Source organism: Mauremys reevesii, linkage group 21 (genome assembly GCF_016161935.1).
Source record: "Mauremys reevesii isolate NIE-2019 linkage group 21, ASM1616193v1, whole genome shotgun sequence".
Lineage (NCBI taxonomy): Eukaryota > Metazoa > Chordata > Testudines > Geoemydidae > Mauremys > Mauremys reevesii.
In genome coordinates, this window is record NC_052643.1 from 14,792,919 (window position 1) to 14,811,057 (window position 18,139).

General features: G+C 41.5%; 1 protein-coding gene across 2 annotated transcripts in view; it reads left to right on the forward strand.

Annotated features, from left to right (window-relative positions):
- Positions 1 to 18,139, forward strand: part of PANK4 (pantothenate kinase 4 (inactive)) — a 32,884-nt gene that overhangs the window by 4,837 nt on the left and 9,908 nt on the right. Inside the window, exons 2-12 of one of the 2 annotated variants that reach the window (XM_039508790.1) lie at positions 1,617 to 1,699; positions 3,372 to 3,580; positions 4,884 to 5,067; positions 6,845 to 6,937; positions 8,894 to 9,047; positions 10,578 to 10,759; positions 12,322 to 12,403; positions 13,713 to 13,813; positions 15,327 to 15,482; positions 16,386 to 16,498; positions 17,923 to 18,010. In XM_039508790.1, the coding sequence (XP_039364724.1) occupies positions 1,617 to 1,699; positions 3,372 to 3,580; positions 4,884 to 5,067; positions 6,845 to 6,937; positions 8,894 to 9,047; positions 10,578 to 10,759; positions 12,322 to 12,403; positions 13,713 to 13,813; positions 15,327 to 15,482; positions 16,386 to 16,498; positions 17,923 to 18,010 (1,445 nt within the window). The remainder of the gene's footprint in view (positions 1 to 1,616; positions 1,700 to 3,371; positions 3,581 to 4,883; positions 5,068 to 6,844; positions 6,938 to 8,893; positions 9,048 to 10,577; positions 10,760 to 12,321; positions 12,404 to 13,712; positions 13,814 to 15,326; positions 15,483 to 16,385; positions 16,499 to 17,922; positions 18,011 to 18,139) is intronic. The other variant, XM_039508791.1, reaches the window with a different exon arrangement.

Genomic DNA, 18,139 nt, shown 5'->3' on the forward strand with positions numbered 1-18,139 from the left:
ATACATATACGTAGTTCCCCTGGCAAGGCATCTCAGGGGAAGCTGGTACAGTCACTGTCTATGCTGTATTTGTTCTGTGGCTAAGTAGATAAGACATCCTGGATTGTCAGGCCACTATTCATCATCACTATTCATTTAAACTCACTATTTAAAATATGCAGTTTCATAGAAAAGGGCTAGAGTGAGATGAGCTTTGGGTGGGGAATCCTTGGGTAAGACAAGTTCCTTGAACACTTACTGCTCATGCATTACATGTAAATTTTTCAAATCTAATATCCCTAATGAGTCTGTCAGTGAATCACTCGGACCCAGATGTTTAAGGGGTTGAATCACTCAGTGTCGCAGGGCCTAAGTCCCATTTTCACGAGTGACTTAAGCTTTGCAATACTGTGCAGAGCGATGCCTAAATACCTTTAGAAATCTGAGCTTCGGAGACTGAGTCTCTGCCTACATTAGCGCTAGTCTTACATCAGTTTAACTCTGTTGACTTCAGTGGAGTGACTTGGTGTGCACTGGTCTAGCTGAGAGGAGAATCAGGCATTTAGGATCTCTAGGCATGCAAGCTGATGCTTTGGAGGAAAGACTGGTGTTGTGGTCGCCAGAAGTTTGTGACCTCCACTGCCTGGCAGACTTTGGGGAAGCCTCTGGGCCAAAAGCTGAAGTTTTTATTCAGTTTCTAGTTGAGCAAAATTCTTAGTGACTCACTGAAAATTAGTGGGTTTTTTGCCTGTGTAAGGACTTCCGGTTTTGGCCCCATAAAAATATCCAGCTGCCTGGAAAAGGGTCTGGTTTTCATTGCCTTTGGTGCTTCATGCAGCTTGTTCCTTTTAGGATGTTGATCAGTTTTGAAGCCAAGAATAATCCCTCAGCGATGTCGTTATTCAGCATTTAAATTCCTTTATTTTAATAGAAGCAGAGACTTTTTGCAATGTGTCCTTGAAGATTACTTAATGTTTACTTCAGTGTTTCAAGTGAAACTTTGTTGTTTGAGCAATATGCCTCATGTACAACAAACATGGCAAACCTATTAATCAAGTTTGTTAAAACGTGCAGGATTTTAGGCATTTCTTAAACAAGCTTAACAAAGATAAGCAGTGGATGTGTGACTTTTCCCTCCCATCCCTACCCCTCCTTAGAGCTTTGAAGCTCAGGCATAGTTATAATCCTGCCCTGATATGCTCTCACCTCATGGCCTTGAGCACCTTCCCTGCCTAGTTTAGCTATTTTGGAGGGGCTGGAGGTTAAGATTCCGATGCTGCAAACCCTTAATCACCTGAATAGCCCTTACTCAAGCAAGTAGTCTGCTTACATGCATACTGTGAGGTAACTAGGAAATGAACTCATGACCTCTGTTCATCTTCAGCCACCCCAGCATCAGTTGGGCTTGAGTGCCTCCTGTGGAGCCTCCACCTTCAAACAATGCATCTGGGTCTAGCTATGCCAAGACAGTCCCCAAATGACTGTTCTTTGGCTCACTGAATAAAGAGCTTCACCTAATTAGCTCTGTTTGAAGCCAAGCCATTCTTAAAACTGTGCTAGGTAACTAATACTCTGAAGGATCTAAATTCTGTCTGACCTTGAATCTGAGATGCATGATGTCTTGTTTTTGATAACAGGTGGGTCGTTAACCAAGTTGGCTTATTATTCAACTGTGCAGCATAAAGTAGCAAGAGTGAGATCTTTTGATCATTCCGGAAAGGTAAGAATTACATTATATAGCAAACCAGAACTGCTAATGTGTGCAGTCACGAGAAGAAAAAAAAATGGAAATTTGAAACACAGGGCATTTTCCATAATATCAATTTTCAGATGGCACCAGGTATATCTATTAATTATATAGCACTTTAGATGTGCACGGTACTTCAGAGCACAACTCTTGCCATGAGTTGCTCATAGTATTAGAGTCCAATCCTGCAAACCCTTAATGGTTCCTACTGTGAGGAGTCCCATTGACCTGAAGCACTGTAGTAAGGGCTTACAAGTTTGCACCCTAAATTAAGAGGTGTTTAAAAACAAAATGAGAGGCTTAGCACAAGGAAGAATTGTAGGTAATGACAGTAAGGTTGTGTGCTCACTTGGGTGAGTAATGTATGTACAGTATCTGAAATGAAAAACAAGCCTAACATGTCTAAGTTTGTCATCTTGAAGTGGATTTTGAGAATGGGTGGAAGTCAGGCAGCTGGGGGTCAAGAAGGGAATTCCAGGGCAATTGTCCTACTTGAGAGCTTAAATTATCAATTACTGTTGTCCTGCATTATATCTTGTAATGCGGGAAGTTTTGAGTGTGCACCTAACTGCTTGTAGATATTTGCATTTCAGGTTAAAAGTGTGTGTGAGACCCTTGTTTTTGTTCACACCTATAGAGTTTAATTCAGTATCTCTGGTGAAACAACCATTTGGTCCTGTTTGGCCAACTGACTCTCATATTTCATTGTGGAAGCTTATTACAGTTCTAGTTCCAAGCTTGCATGAAGAAGACTCATCATGCAAACACAACAAACTTGTTAAAAGGATGGTAAGGCTTCTAAGTCAAGCACTCAAAAGTTAGGAAATGCCAGATTTGAGGTTGCACAGGCAACCTTAACTGTCCACCTTCTGGATGTGCATTATGATAGTATGTGATCACATAATCCAAGACTATTTTTTTCACATGACCTCTGCCTCGTTTGATCCCCCCCCCCCCCCCCGCGAGTGATAATTTGGACATATTTTCACAAGGATGACAAAAAAACACATTCCTGACACAAATTTCAAGTCCCTGGTGTTGGCTCTCATGTATGAACATTGGCTCAATACATACTGTACTCTTCATGGGCTTGGGAATTAAGGAATGCTTGACTCTATGCAGCTGATGTATGCAACATCAAGGTCACCATCTTATATACAAAATGTAAGACTGCTGAAGTGTGGGAGGGGAGTCAGTCCTAAACACAAGTTCTGTCTGGTACACTGGTGCTTTCTGTCTATGCCTGTGCAAAGATAAAGGAATGGGCATTCTCTATGGATTAGTGTGTATTAAAATCATATTATGTGAAGAAAATTGAGGGTATTCGTGGGGAGGTTTTGGTAGCCAGAAGGTAGTTGCATGCATAGAAAATACAAATGGAAATATTCACTAGCTTACTGAGGCTTTGGCTACACTTACACTTCAAAGCGCTGCCACGGCAGCGCTTTGAAGCGCTAAGTGTAGTCAAAGCGCCAGCGCTGGGAGAAAGCCACACTGGCGCTTTGCAGCGCCGCAATTTGCAGCGCTGGAGAGGGTGTGTTTTCACACCCTGCTGCAGCGCTGCAAATTTGTAAGTGTAGCCAAGCCCTAAGTAACTAACTCTACTTCTCAGAAAAAAAAGAAATCCTTACTCTGAATTTTTTAGGACATAGAACATGAATCTCCATATGAAATCACAGTTCAAGAGGAGATCACAGCTCGACTGCACTTCATTAAATTTGAGAACACTTACATTGAAACCTGCTTAGATTTCATTAAAGACCATCTTGTCAACACAGAAACTAAAGTGCTCAAAGCCACAGGGGGTGGTGCCTACAAATTCAAAGACCTTATTGAGAAGAAGCTTGGACTGAAGTAAGTGGAAACTGGTTGACACTCATTAGGGGATAACTCCTCTTGTTGAAAGATTAAAATTCTGTCAATAGTAAATGTTAGACTGCAGCCTTATGTGGGGGGAGGGATAGCTCAGTGGTTTGAGCATTGGCCTGCTAAACCCAGGGTTGTGAGTTCAATCCTTGAGGGGGCTACTTAGGGATCTGGGGCAAAAATTGGTCCTGCTAGTGAAGGCAGGGAGCTGGACTTGATGACCTTTCAAGGTCCCTTCCAGTTCTAGGAGATTGGTATATCTCCAACTACTACCTAATCTTCTAGGGCCTTATAAGCTTAGCAAGGCTGGGCTTGAATGGGTGACATCAAGGAACAAGCAGCAAAGAGTCCTGTGGCACCTTATAGACTGACAGACATATTGGAGCATGAGCTTTCGTGGATGAATACATCCAATGAAGTGGGTATTCACCCACAAAAGCTTATGCTCCAATACATCTGTTAGTCTATAAGGTGCCACAGGACTCTTTGCTGCTTTTACAGATCCAGACTAACACGGCTACCCCTCTGATCAAGGAACAAGTAAGTGCTAGATGATGTGATTGTAATTCAGTAGGAGATACTTCTCCCTCTGTATTGGTACTGAATTTCCCCAGCATGTTGGTAGGGTGTGCTGTGCTGCCATACATGCCCTCTTTCAGTTAGCAAGTAACTAAGGTCACTAAAGATCTAACAGTTTGACACAATAGGGGTCTTAATCTCAGGGTCCTGGCTAAACTCCAGCACAGTTAGTATATTCTGTTTCCCTAAAACTCTCCCTGCAGTTTCAGCTGCAAGTGGTAATCATACCTTTGTGTCTTAAACACTGGGTAGTGTGACTCTGATGTTAGACAGTTTGATTATCTCAGAGGTGGCTGCATTTCAGTGGTGGGCAAGTGATTCTCTATCAGTTTCTAAAGTGCTTTGGATTCATTGTGAGGAGAGTTCCTATCGAAGCTATCATTCCTATCTCTGGAATACCTATCACAGTGGAATAAAAATTTGAAGCTCTATATAAATGCTATCAGTTCTTTAATAACAGGAATTGCAAAGCTCTGGAATCTTTAGCCTGTAACTATTGTATTTTCTCATGTCAATATTTTTCTGTACATAACAAATCTACTTAGTCTGTGTCCAAAATCATAAGCCATTAAAAATTATTGTTGATTTCTATTTTCCTGCCAAGTGTTGCTTTTTACTTGTTGTTGGATTTGTGTGAAAAAAGGTAATTTTAAAAGGGCATATTGTCTTTAGGATTATTCTGTTTATAAGTGTGTGTGTGTTTTCTCTTCAGGGTGGATAAAGAAGATGTAATGACTTGCCTAATTAAAGGGTGTAACTTTGTGTTAAAAAATATACCCCATGAGGTGTTTGCATACCAGAAAGATTCAGATACTGAATTCCGATTTCAGACAAATCATCCAAATATTTTCCCTTATTTGCTAGTCAATATTGGCTCTGGGGTTTCTATAGTGAAGGTGAGTAAGCCATTAGACTATTTCTGTGTGTGTGTGTGTGTGTGTGTGTGTGTGTGTGTGTGTGTGTGTGTGTGTGTGTGTGTCCTCTCAAACTGGTGAACGGTAGTCATCTAGATCTACATGTAAGGCTGTCAGATTGACATTTGTTTCCTTTCTGGGTTGATACCAAATTTTAAACAAAAAACAAAACTGCACTTGTTGACTTCCATTTCTTAATATAAGCTTTACCTGCTTTTCCCCTGGACTACCATCTGTCCCCTTTTAATTGGATAAGGCTGTGGTTAAAGAGGCTAGTGTAATAGCTGCAAATGACATAATAAAAAAAAATCATACAACACTTTTGGCAGCCACTTGTGAATAAAAGCTTAGGGCTGGTCCATGCTGGGAAATCACATCCTCATTGTTGTGTCTCTGGGGTGAGCTGGATTACCTTTGCTGATGAGAGTACCCCCTCCTGTCAGTGTAGGTAGTGTTTACACTGAAGCACTGCAGCAGCATAGTTGCACTGCTGTAGCATTTCTAGTGTAGATAAGCCTTCAGCCTTGAGATGGATGCTCTGAGCAGAATAAGAATACCTGCTTCTAACTTCTTTGCCTGAACTTCTCAGTATAGAAAGTGGGTATGGGGGTGGCAATGCTTGCCTGCTTCAGAAGTTTTAGAGGACTGGTTATGATCAAAAGCACTGTACATTGTGTTAGTGACTAACAGTTTCCAACTCTCAACATGTGACAAGGGTTGTGTTGTCATAGTTAATATCCTCTAAATTAAATCTAGTAACCATCCCATGCACATCTGTAGTGGTTAAAATTACGGTCAATCCATTAAAGCAACTCTTTCTATAAAAGCACATCTGTAGTTCTGTAGAGTGAATCTCTAAGCGCCCTGGGTTAAATAAAAAGCTATATGGTAACCAGTGGGCCAGATACAGAGTGAGAGATTATAGGAGCAATATAGGATTTCAAAGTCTAACTTGGATATGTAACCAAGACAAGGAATCTCTGCTTACAGATAACTTCTTATATTTTTGTAACTATTGTGGTAGAAGTACCCAAAGGCCTCAATTAAGATTGTGCTGTGATCTGTACAAACATGTTAGACACAGTGGGTAGGTCTACATTGCAATACGATACTAGTGGCTGGCCCATGTCATCGGGTTGGAGCCCAAACAGCTACACTGCAATTCTATAGCCCTGCAGCCCGAGTCCCATGAGCCTGAGTCAGCTGACTTGGCCCAGCTGCAGGTACTGTATTGCAGCGCAGACATACCCAGTTCTTACAATCTAAAGACAAGGATGCTACAAATTCTTTACATAAGAGAATTTTGCCATTGAAATGCTGCCACCTCTGTTGGAGTGTGGCAGCCAAGTGGACAGCTGGCACACTGAACATGTGGGGAGAAAAAGGGAGGGAAATTTGGCCTACTCTTATGTCAGATACTGTGAGATGTTGGTTTGTCCATAGAGCAGAAAGGACTTCTGACTTCTAAGGAGTCATCCTGAAGACCATAAACTGAATTTCATGCAGCAAGTCTGTATCTAAAGATAAAGGGCTAAATGGATCCTACTGAGATTGGATCGTGTAGTTCCATGGAGTCCATATGTTTCACACCTGGTATTTAGATCATTAAGAGCTGCCCTGTTGACAGCATTTATTCATACTGTGTGCATCCGTTCCATTGCCTGGAGTCCATATGTTAATCTGTTTATAGGTGTGTTGTGTATTAATTCATACTTATATCCATGATTGTTTATTTGATAAACTTGTGTTTGACTCATAGGTGGAAACGGGGGACAAATTTGAATGGATTGGAGGGAGTTCAATCGGAGGGGGAACCTTCTGGGGTCTCGGAGCTTTACTCACAAAAACAAAGGTATTTGCCAGTTGCACTTTAAGTAGAATGGGGAAATACAGGGGTGCTACTAAGAGGCCTTCAGTTGTGTTGTTCCTCTTTAGAAAAGAGGAAAAACCAATCTGGTGGAGAATGACGATTTCTAACCTTGCACATTAAGAACCACTATTCCACCACAGAATTTTTTTTAAAATTGTCATTAATGCACTATGCAGTTTATTTTTATATTCTCTATTAAATCTCTTTTGTTCCCTGTTGTGTCTGCTGCTGCTGTTAAACAACCAACCTGGGCCCCTGAGCTGTGATACTAGTGCATAAATCCAGGCAATACACCAAAAAAAGCCCCATTAGAAACACAGGGGACAAAGCAATAAAGAAATACATGTCAAGTGGGCAAAAGGCTGACACTGCCTGGGATAGAGGTTTTTATTTTCCAGCTTCTAGGATTGTGCGGGGGGTGGGTGTGGTATAATTCCCTTTTATTCTTTAATAGTCTTTTCCCTCACCATGTACAGTTTGAGAACAGTCTGCTCCATGTTACCTGTTGATTTTCTGTGCCCTGCGTTCCAACATGAATGAGCTGCTCAGACCTTGAGATCTGATCTCCAGGTTCAGTTTCAGTCTAAAGTCCCGAAGAGCAGCAAAGTCGAGAGCACCTGAGTATTGCAGTATATCTGAGGCAAGAGGGGTAGCTCAGTTCCTGTTGCATTTCAGGGGATTTGTACGTTCAGAGAACTGAAGGCCAATTGCCAATCCACAGCTTAGTCTGGTGCTGCTGTGTTTAACTCAACACCGTTTAAACCAAGTGGTTTTTCTGTGTCCCAAGATTCATGTGACTGTGAATGTTCGTTACACAGGAGAGAGTTACATATCAGGAACTTGTCAGGGGAAGGTCAAAGGGAAGAGTCCATATTCGCAGTGTTTTTTCGGATACATTTATTAGTCTCGGAGCCTTCTCAACAAGTCCTCCTTTACTGGACTTGGAGGAGCAACATGCCTAGACTTCTAACAGGGTTTACGGCTGAACTGTAAGCAGTGGGGGAGCCCAGAGGGGCAGGACTAGTCTGCTGCTAGGTTTATTTTATTTTGGTGCTTCCTTTAATAACTCTCTAGCTGGACAGATGGCCTCTTTTTTAGCTTTACTTTTGGAACTAAAATACCTGAGACATAATCCCACTTCATCCTATAACTAAGCCCACTTGGCCTCCCCTCCGGAGTAGGGGATAGGTGCACTGCCTGTGTGGCAGGCTCTGGCTGGAATTCTATACATGCTGATACCTGAAAGGTTGCTAGGCTACACCAGCAGTCCTAGTAACAAGGGAAGGAATGGAAAAGATGGCTGAGTATTAAGAAGTTGATCCAGAGTAGCTCTTATGAGCTTCACTACAATTTGCTTAGGAACATGTTATCCCTGTAATCAGGGTGAGGTGAAGGATACTGAGCTAAGGCTTTTTGCTAATCTGCTTCTTGAAACATTATAGAATCCCAAGTATCTAGGGATACTGGGTCACATTCTATTTATATATGCCTGTGCAACCCTATTTGAATTCTGAGCCATTCATGGCAGTTGTTTGGGTGAAAGGTGGCATATTTGTCTTGTTTCGCACCATGCTAGTCTAGGACAGAGTTCTCTGCCAGAGAGCAGCAATACCCTAATGGGTTACGAGCAACAAACTTGGAGGACACTCACACATTCCTCATTTCCAGTCTTTGAGGGGGAACATCTTTCAACCAGTTACTCGCATATGGTCAACTGAGGCTTGATTTGGAGAGGAGTGGTTACAGTATGAGATTGTGAAGCTCTGCTCTAAGATTAGGCTGGGGAGTCAGTCCCTGTGATCTGAAATACAAGGAATGCCTGGTTGGTGGGGGCTGGTTTTGTTGAATGACTACTCTTACTAAGAGTTCTGCAGAAGTTTGAGATTCAGACGAGATTATCCAGAAAACCTGGAGTAACACTTTGCTTTTCTTCCGCAGAAATTTGATGAATTGCTGCAGCTTGCTTCAAAGGGACAGCATACAAATGTTGACATGCTGGTGAAAGATGTGTATGGTGGGGCCTACCAGACACTGGGGCTAAGTGGAAATCTAATAGCTAGCAGCTTTGGGAAATCTGCCACAGCAGATAAAGGTACCAACACAGGGCAGAGGGATGAGTCTACTCAAGATTTGCTGTATAGATCATACTATATTTTGTCTGTTTCCCATTTTACTGTAATATGCTGAGTGTGTGAATATTTGAGACACTTTCAAATACTGAAAGGATGAGAATGTAGTTACCAACTTCTCTAGTACCCATTTCCCTGTGTCATGGGATTTTGTGAGGTTGTGGGGACTTCATAAGGACCAGTGTCTGTATTGGCCTGATTCGTCAGAGTTCTTGCAACCATGTCCTTTCTGGCCCTCTGAAGACTAGGTTGGTATCTGTCTCCAAAGGAGTAGGCTAGCTTAAGATCCTCCTTTCCTGTTCTGCTGTAAACTCCTATAAAATCTGTCCCTTGTGCTTTAACTGCACAACTGATGGTAAACAGTTTGTTCTACATCTGTCCTCTTCAGCACTGGGGAACTAGCAGATCAATTGAGTCCAGTCCCAAATGGACCTAGCAGTGTGTTGTGACAGTCTAATGCACTGTATGAAGAGTCTTATGGCTGGAGCTATAGGAGGGAAGGTCCCAAATATTAAACTGTTTTAGGATTTGCTGCACATATGGCTTTGTGGTCTTATCTGGTTTGAAACATGATATCTAGAAGTCTCAGAAGGGTTAGCTTGGCACTCATTACTTTTAAAGTACATAAACTGACTACATGCAGTTTACTGTATAAGGGCCTTTCAGGTGATGCTGTTTCCCTGCAAGGATGTTAAAGATCCCAGGGCACTCTACTTAACTGGTAGTAGCCACACTATCCTTCTTAACAGATTTCCTCTCATCATACATGTGTGATCCTGTGTAGCCCTTAGAGTGCTTTGAAATGAAAATCACTATATAAAAGTAAAGTTATTGGCTATCAATTTAGCTTTCTATCCTGGAGACTTCCAATAATTTTTCAAACAAAAAAAAAGTTCTAATCCCATAAAACCAGCTATTAGAGCTGGACAGGAAACTATTTTCCCCCATCCTGTGAAAATCAGATTTTTCAATCAGGAGCAAGAGAAATTTTCACAAACCTAAAATCTAAAAAAGTTGATTTGGATTAATGAAATATTTCTATTTTTAAATACTTTAAAAGTTTACTATAAGTAGCTTCAATTTTGAAAGTCCTTTTGAACCAGAAAAAACAGAACTTTTCATTTAGAAACCTTCTAAAGAAACTGACAGTTTCAAAGTTTGTCAATTTTTTTAAGTAAAAAAAATTCATTGAAACTTACCCTTTCCCACAGTTTGTTTCAACTGGTCAGTATTTTCTAATGAAAAAATGTTTTGCTGAAGAATTCCTGACCAGCCCCACTAGCCGTGTTAATCCCCATGCAAGCAGGAAATGAGCAGTGTATGATAGGGCTGAACTTCCTTCCTTGAAGCCAAATTCATCCCTATTCTAGTCTAAAGAAGCCAGTGGAGCTACCCTGGGGATGAACTTTGCTCACAGTCTGCCTAAAAATAATGTCCACTTAGGCATGATTCAACCATTTTTAATGTGGTTTTTTTTTATTTCTTTCCTTTAGAATTTTCTAAAGATGATATGGCAAAGAGTTTACTGCACATGATCAGTAATGACATTGGACAGCTTGCCTGCCTCTATGCTAAACTCCATAACCTACACAAAATTTACTTTGGAGGATTCTTTATTCGGGGTCACCCAGTCACTATGCGCACAATCACCTACAGTATTAACTTCTTCTCCAAGGTAATAAAAACTAAGCTCTCAGGAACACAAGAACAAGTCTTGGGTAACTTTCCCAATTTGCTGCAAGACCTTAACATAGTTGTTTTCAAATGTACCAAGTTGGCAGCATGATCAAAGTAATGCAGTGAATCTGTAACATGTGGTTATTAATAATGAATGGCCACTGACTGGGGCCATCCTTTACTAAAGGTCAAGTACCGCTATAAAGATCAATTGCAAACAGTTATGCAGAGTACTTGTCTGTGGGTTTTCTAACAGTCTCAGTTGTCCTGTAGCTGCTCAGCATTGATCCTTTCCATCTTCCTTGCATGCTACCATGATTATTCAATTCCTCTTGTTAATTTCACAGTCCCTTGTCAAATTCAGTGTGGGATTGTTCTTCTGTGATAAAACCTGCAACTGCTATCCGCTTTAAAAAAATACCAACTGCCATTCCTTCTAAAATAGCTATCTGAAATCATTTCAAAGGGTAGCTTTCCCCTTTACAGAGGCTTTCCCTAGTTCCAAAGTTTTGTGACCTGAGAGTGGGGGTGAAATCCAGAGCCAAGAGCTGGTTTTAGACATGTTGGTTTGCCAGTGTGTGGTGGCTTTATAAATTAAATGGTATTTGGACCCCCTAGGCATTGATGCTTAGATTTTTCACTCTCAACTCAACTCTCCAGGGTTGGATCTCTGGATCTTTTTTCAATTTCTCTCTGGTCTCCCTCTGTCATACCCCTACAATGCCTTTTTATAGACTAGCTGCAAGCTTTAGGAAACTGCTAGTTTCCTCCTTAACTACTAGTGTAAGTGAGTTGTGAAGTCAGTGCTGGTCTTTTGCTATACCCCAAGCAAATGTTAACGTTCTTTTGGGAGCTCCTCTATGGGGGAAGCTGATTTTGTCCCCTTTCCACGACATTTCTCATTGCCTAGGAAGGTGAGGGGATTTGGTGGATAATGGATACACCTCATTAGCACTCTAAGATTCCTGCATTGTGTTGAGGATGGTCTTGCTTTCTGGTGTTGACAATGACTATCTCCTTGACTGGTTTAACAAAGTGTGTGTGTGTGGGCAGGTGTATTGCTCTTTCCATTTGCATGGACATTCCAGTGTGTTCTTGGGTCGTGAGCCAGTGTGATGCGAGAGGGAGTGAAGTAGAGGAAGGAAACGAGTGTCATGGTTCTGAGAGATGCACTGCCAAACATGAATGAATGTGCCAAATGCCCTGACATTAACAGCACGTTTCCTTGGGAAGTTGCAGTAGCTTTCTGTACTGAAGCACTGGCCAATTACACTTCCATGATTATTCAGTCTTAGAACAAACCGCATATTCCTCCTTGCATCTTTCCTGGCTGCCTCATAATCCTGGGCTGGTAGGTGTAAGTAGCACATGCTGAAAAGAGACGTTTCATGCCTCCTGCAGCGCCATTGACATTATTGAAGTGTGTTGGAATGTAGCATGGATACAATAAAATATTCTAGCTGGTTTATCTGTGTTATACTTAAGTGTAAATTAAATTAGTGACGAAGTGCATGTTAGCAATCAGGGGCCATCCAAATGCAATGTTTCATATTGTGGCAGGGAGAGGTTCAGGCATTGTTCCTGAGACATGAAGGCTACCTGGGAGCCATTGGGGCATTTTTAAAAGGAGCTGAACAAGACAGTAAGTACAGCATCCCTATGTTCTGTATATGCAGTGTTCTAAAATGTCAGTGTCACTCCAAGCTTCTTTCAAGAGGCTGCATGTAAATCATTGGTTAATCAAATACATTTGCCATTAACAGCACAGATTTATTTTGTAAACACTTTTATTTTCTTCTGGCAGGGAGATCGGTTTACTCCATTTCCTTGCTCCACTTTGAGGGGCCTGGAGGATTTGCTTATTCTCTCTCCCCTCCCCCCGGAGACTGTGCCAAGAGCAACCTCCTCTCGAAAGGCAGAGGGAAATCCAGGCTTCTGATTTATCTCCTCTCTGGAGAGGACATTTTCTGAATATGGCCAATGTGCTAGTGTAGAAATAATGGAATTATTAAATTGCATTCTTTTGCCCATAAAAACGCCTCAATAGTTGAAGAGCACAGGTCTGCTCCTAGCATTCTTCTGTTACAGGTTGCTTTTGCTGAGTATAGAGCTGTGGTGTGGCACTCTCTGATTAGTTACCACTATTTGTGGTTGCTGTATTGACAAGCCACTCAGTTTGTGTGTTAGGGTGGGAACAGAACCAGACAGATTGGGGTTAATAAAACTTCCTTACTTATCCAGCGATCTCTGCATTTGCAAAGATTATTAAGCCTCATAATACTTCTGTAAAGCAGGACATTTTTCATACCCATTTTACAGAGAGGGAAAACTAAGGTACTAAGAAGCTATGCAAATTGGTAGAGGTTCTGTGGATCTGAAGAGTAACTAGGAATCCCCTGCTACACAAGGCATGCTTTTTCTGTAGCTGTATATCCCACACTCTGACTAGTGCATTTTTTCTATTTATTAAAAGAGCAAATTCTTCCTAGAAATAACTTTAAAGAGTTTATTAAACTAATTGGTTGCAATGCATTCTTAATAAGAGCTTTAATATCTTTAAAGGTGAAGATGTACTAGGTTTGGAAATAAAAATAGGGGCTTGGAGATAAGAGAAAATGTTTGTTTTTTTTCTTCCTGGAATTGACAACATCTTCTCTTTCCCCCCGCCCCACCCTTTTTTAAAAGGTTTACTATATTAAAAAGTGATGTAATGATCATTTCTGAAACATAGGGTTTCTGCCCCTTCCCAAATTCAGTAAATAAGAAGCCCCAAATTGCTAATTAACTGGATGGTTGAGTAACTCTGCACTTTTAAAAAAGTTATTTCCATGGCTCTTTTCCCTTGCATTTGTCTTTATTTAAAACCTACACAAAGGTATATAGACATTAAAATCACTCGTGGTATAGACAGTCTTACTTTCAGTTTATGGCCTCCATCTTTGTTCCTCCAGATCCCAACGAGTACAGTTGGGGAGAGAATTATGCTGGGAGTTCTGGCCTTATGAGCACTTCACCCGATCTCTGCCCCATGCAACGTGCAAGGAGTGGCACGGTAAGTTACTGTCTTTCTAGGACCAGAAGCTGTCTTCCCTGAGAGATCATTTAGAACCCTCATGGGACTTCAGGACTGTAATAAAACTATCAAACTCTTAACTACTTTCCCTACACACATACACCTCCCCATCTTAAATAATAGTTCAAGATCCCAAGTAAATAATTTGTAGCCTGATTTCCTCCCCCCAGAAAGTTTGACACCCAGTTGGATGGCTGTCAGTCTTGTCATCACAGTTAATGAGACTGCACATGCAAATCAGTTGTGTACATAGATGGCCACTTAGACCCAGAGTGGTTTGAGTTGCAAATTAGTCCAACAGTTGTGCACGCAGTGGTGCATGTGCAGTTGGTAAAATGTATCTTGAAAACTGAGCCCAACATTTGCAAGTCAACTTTTAAAAACCAACTAAGTGAAAATCAGATCCTCAATTCAACATGCAAAACCCAGTGTTTGTGTTTCTTCTATAGCCTTAGCCACAGCTAATGCCTAAAGCAGTATAAGGAGTACACTGAACTATTTCAGATGCTAGTAATGTCCAAGCATATGGTCATACTAAGATCTTGAGTCTCAACAGGTGGCAAACCTGCCTGTGTGTGGTGTACTCTTCCTGTCACTCCAGGGAATGGTGATAGGATTCTTTAGTAAAGAAGCCGCAGTCAATGTTAATTTTGCAGTAAAAAACACTTTACTTGTATGATTTGCACTCAATCTTGGATAACATTTTAGGAGAATATTTAAATAAAAAAAATTTGGGAATTCACACACACTGAGATGCTGTCCACGGTCCATCAATGTCAACTTCTTGTTGATTATTGCTGTATCTAGATAAGGAGTAGCATACACACTAGGAATAGTGCTCAGAGGCTGTATGTAAAACCACTGAAATACTTGAGTGCTCAGTTTCTAACCTTCCTAGCTCTTATCTGACTGGGCAAAAATGTAAAGGTATCTAAGTTGTACATATATGTAGGTGACAACAGGTAACTGTGTGCAAAATATGCAGTTTCATTTGCAAAAATAAATCTATGCACTTTACTAGGTTTTTTTAAAATATGCAGCAGAATATTTGTACAGGTAGAACTAACTGTGTGTGCGTGTTGCCTGTCCTTAAACTTATAGGAAACATTTGACCCTAAAGGTTGTTTTAAGGGCTCTGGGGGAAGGGCAGCAAACAGGAATGTGTGAACTGAAATGGAGGGGAAAATGTGTGCTCAAATACTCCTTCAGAATGATCCCACCTCTTGTTTCATCAGGAAACTTGTGGGAAGGGGAAAGAAATAGGGGGATTACTAGAAGCTTTTTTTAAATGAAAAACTCCTAAGATGTCAAGGCAAAGCTTTGACAATGGTGGAAACATTCTTTACTATACTCTATGCACACTAATGCAGCTGTCCACTAAGTTGTAACTACTGTTGGCTAGTCCCATTACAAATCAATCTTACTGGACCAGCCTGTTTGAGTTAGTTTAATTGGGAAGTCTAATACCTTTATTTTTCCCATCACTTCCCAGTTTGACATGTTCGAAATGGACCGGTTGGAGCGACCGCTTGTTAACCTGCCCTTGCTAAAGGACCCATCCACGTACATCCCTGACACTGTTGACCTCACTGATGATGCCATGGCCAGGAAATATTGGCTCACTTGCTTTGAGGAGGCTTTGGATGGGGTAAGGATCATGATGCAATAGTGTATCTAAGCATTTTCATGATTTGGCAAATAGATTTTTCTGTGGGCTGACATGGATGAGCTCAGACTGCTAACCTGAGCACACAGTTACACTTATGGATGAATGAAGCCTTCCCCTCTTGCAAATCCTATAGGTGCATTGGTGGAAGTCCTCTGGACACTCTTACCTCAGCATAGTGGATTTACTTTATTTTCTTGTGACCTTTTTTTGAACAGTTTTCAAAGCATTTTATTTAAATTCCACTGTATGCTCCCGGTTTAAACACACACACACACACGAGGGGGCAAAGATGGTAATGCCTAAAGGACCAGATCCTGCTCTCCTTATTCTTTTAAGCAGTCCCACTGATTGCAGTGGAACTACTGGTGTGAATCAGATGAATATGGTTTGGCCTAACTTAAATGATTCACATGACTGTCCTACTCTTAACTGATTCTGTGTTTATAAATCACTCCTGAATTCCTGTAGCCATAGTACGCAAACCCATCCAAAGAATGTATTAGCTATAAAAAGAGTTACCTAAACCCCATGTTAACTAAAGAGCAGATGATTTGAACTTATTGTAGCAGACTGGTAGAATGTTGTACCAGATGCTTCTAGCTTTTGGGATGTATCTACCTAAATTAGTCAAACAATAGTAAGCACTTATTTTTAGATGACTCTTTCCTCTGAATGCATATCCTTCACCCTACGACTTGAATCTGGGGGAAAAACCTCAGGTCTAAACTTCTTTGGGGTTGGCATGGGGGCACCGAACATTACAGAAGGCAGAACAAATATTTTCAAGCCTGAACTTCAGCCATTGAGACTGTTGCCTTCTACCCTCATATGATGGGTAATGCATTTGGCATCTCTAATCCAGCCTCCCTGTTTCTCTGTCAGGTAGTGAAACGTGCTGTGGCCAGTCAGCCAGATTCTATTGATGCAGCTGAGCGAGCAGAAAAGTTCCGACAGAAGTATTGGAATAAGCTTCAGACGCTCAGACAGCAGCCTTTGTAAGTGTGGGCTTTTTCCAGTGAGCACAGTTAACATAGATGTGATTTACTACATGTTTAATATGCATGTGTTAGCAAGTAGCTCACTGTTTTGTAATTCTTTGTTCCCTACATGTTACATTTATGTCATGTGCATAAGAAATAAAGTTAAAACTACTGATTTTATAGGTTCCTACCCCAGAGTAAGCCCCATGTGTATAGAGGTGACTCACCAGCTGGTGCCCTCTCATGGTTGGGTGCAGCATTGCTGGGCCTTCTGCTTGGTTGCCTCCTCCTGGTGGCTGTTCAGACCCTCTGTTGATCTGGCTGAGTGACTCGGCCCTCCAGCCAGCTCACACTTAAGAGTTCAGTCCCTTTCTGGGGAATCCAGTTCCAGCTGTAACTAGTCATTTGGCTTCTTCAACATCCCTTCACCTGGCACCTCCAGGAGCCAGCAGCGAAGTCCTTCCAACTCAAACAGAATTGAACAGATTGACACTCTTCTGTCAATCTCTGGGGACCCCTCGGTAGAACTCAAAACAACAAACAAAGCTAAATTAAGCATCTTTAACCCCTCTCCAGGCTTGAGCCTCTCAGGTTCCTCCGGAGCCCACGGATTGCCTCCCTGGAGCTTGGCCCCTTTCTCCAGTGACCCACCACAGGAGTCAGCTCTACAGCTGCAGTCCAGCTGCCATCCCCCTGATGGCTGGGCTTCCTCCCTTTTTAAATCCTACATCCTGCACAGGTGTGGTGCGGTGGGGCTATCTGAACAGATTGGCTAGCCCAGGGGTTCCTTACCCTTAAAGGGGCAGGCCACCATGTTACAGATGCATATGGGAAGAAATCATGTTGTGTTTTTTTTTTATATATAGGGTGCTCAGACTCATTAGTAGGAAACAAAATATTTCTACATCCCAAGAAATCCAAATGACAACTGTCTCCTAGCGTAGGAATCAACATTCCATTGTATGGCCATAAGTAAAGCTTGCTGTAGGCCCCCATTATTGATAATCTTGGCCCATATTAAGAGTAGACTGTGGACTGATACTTTAAGAGGTAATGTATGAAAAATAAGGGTAAGGACCTCTCTAGAGTCAGATGTCCAGCTAATCAGTACTGCGTCTTGTTCTAGCTAATTGTGCGTGCACAAACCACAATGGACAATCTTATATATGGTAGCCTTTTATACTGTAGTGCCTTCCTAGCATCAGAGGCGCCTGTGCTCCTAGTTAACCATATTGATTTGACCACAATTACTCGAACTTAACAAAGATATTTAATATTTATAGCACAGTAAAATGTGATGGTCTAGACACTGCAACTATCCTAGAAGTAGTAATTACAGTGGTTTAATGACCAGATGAAGATGGTGGGCATGGGGAGAGAAACAATTCTTCCTCCACTCTGTGAAGCAGCTGATCCTCCTTTCTCACTCTTTCTTTCAGTGCCTATGGCACCTTAACAGTGAGAAGTTTGTTGGATACGAGGGAACATTGTCTAAATGAATTCAACTTTCCAGACCCCTATTCAAAGGTAAGTCCTTCTTGCTTTACAGGGTGGACAAAAATGTAAGTTCAAGATATTTTTGCATCCTCTCAAACTTGATGTAGGTAGGTAGTTGCTCATGGTGAGGAGTAGGGGACTGGATAGCTTAAGGCAGAA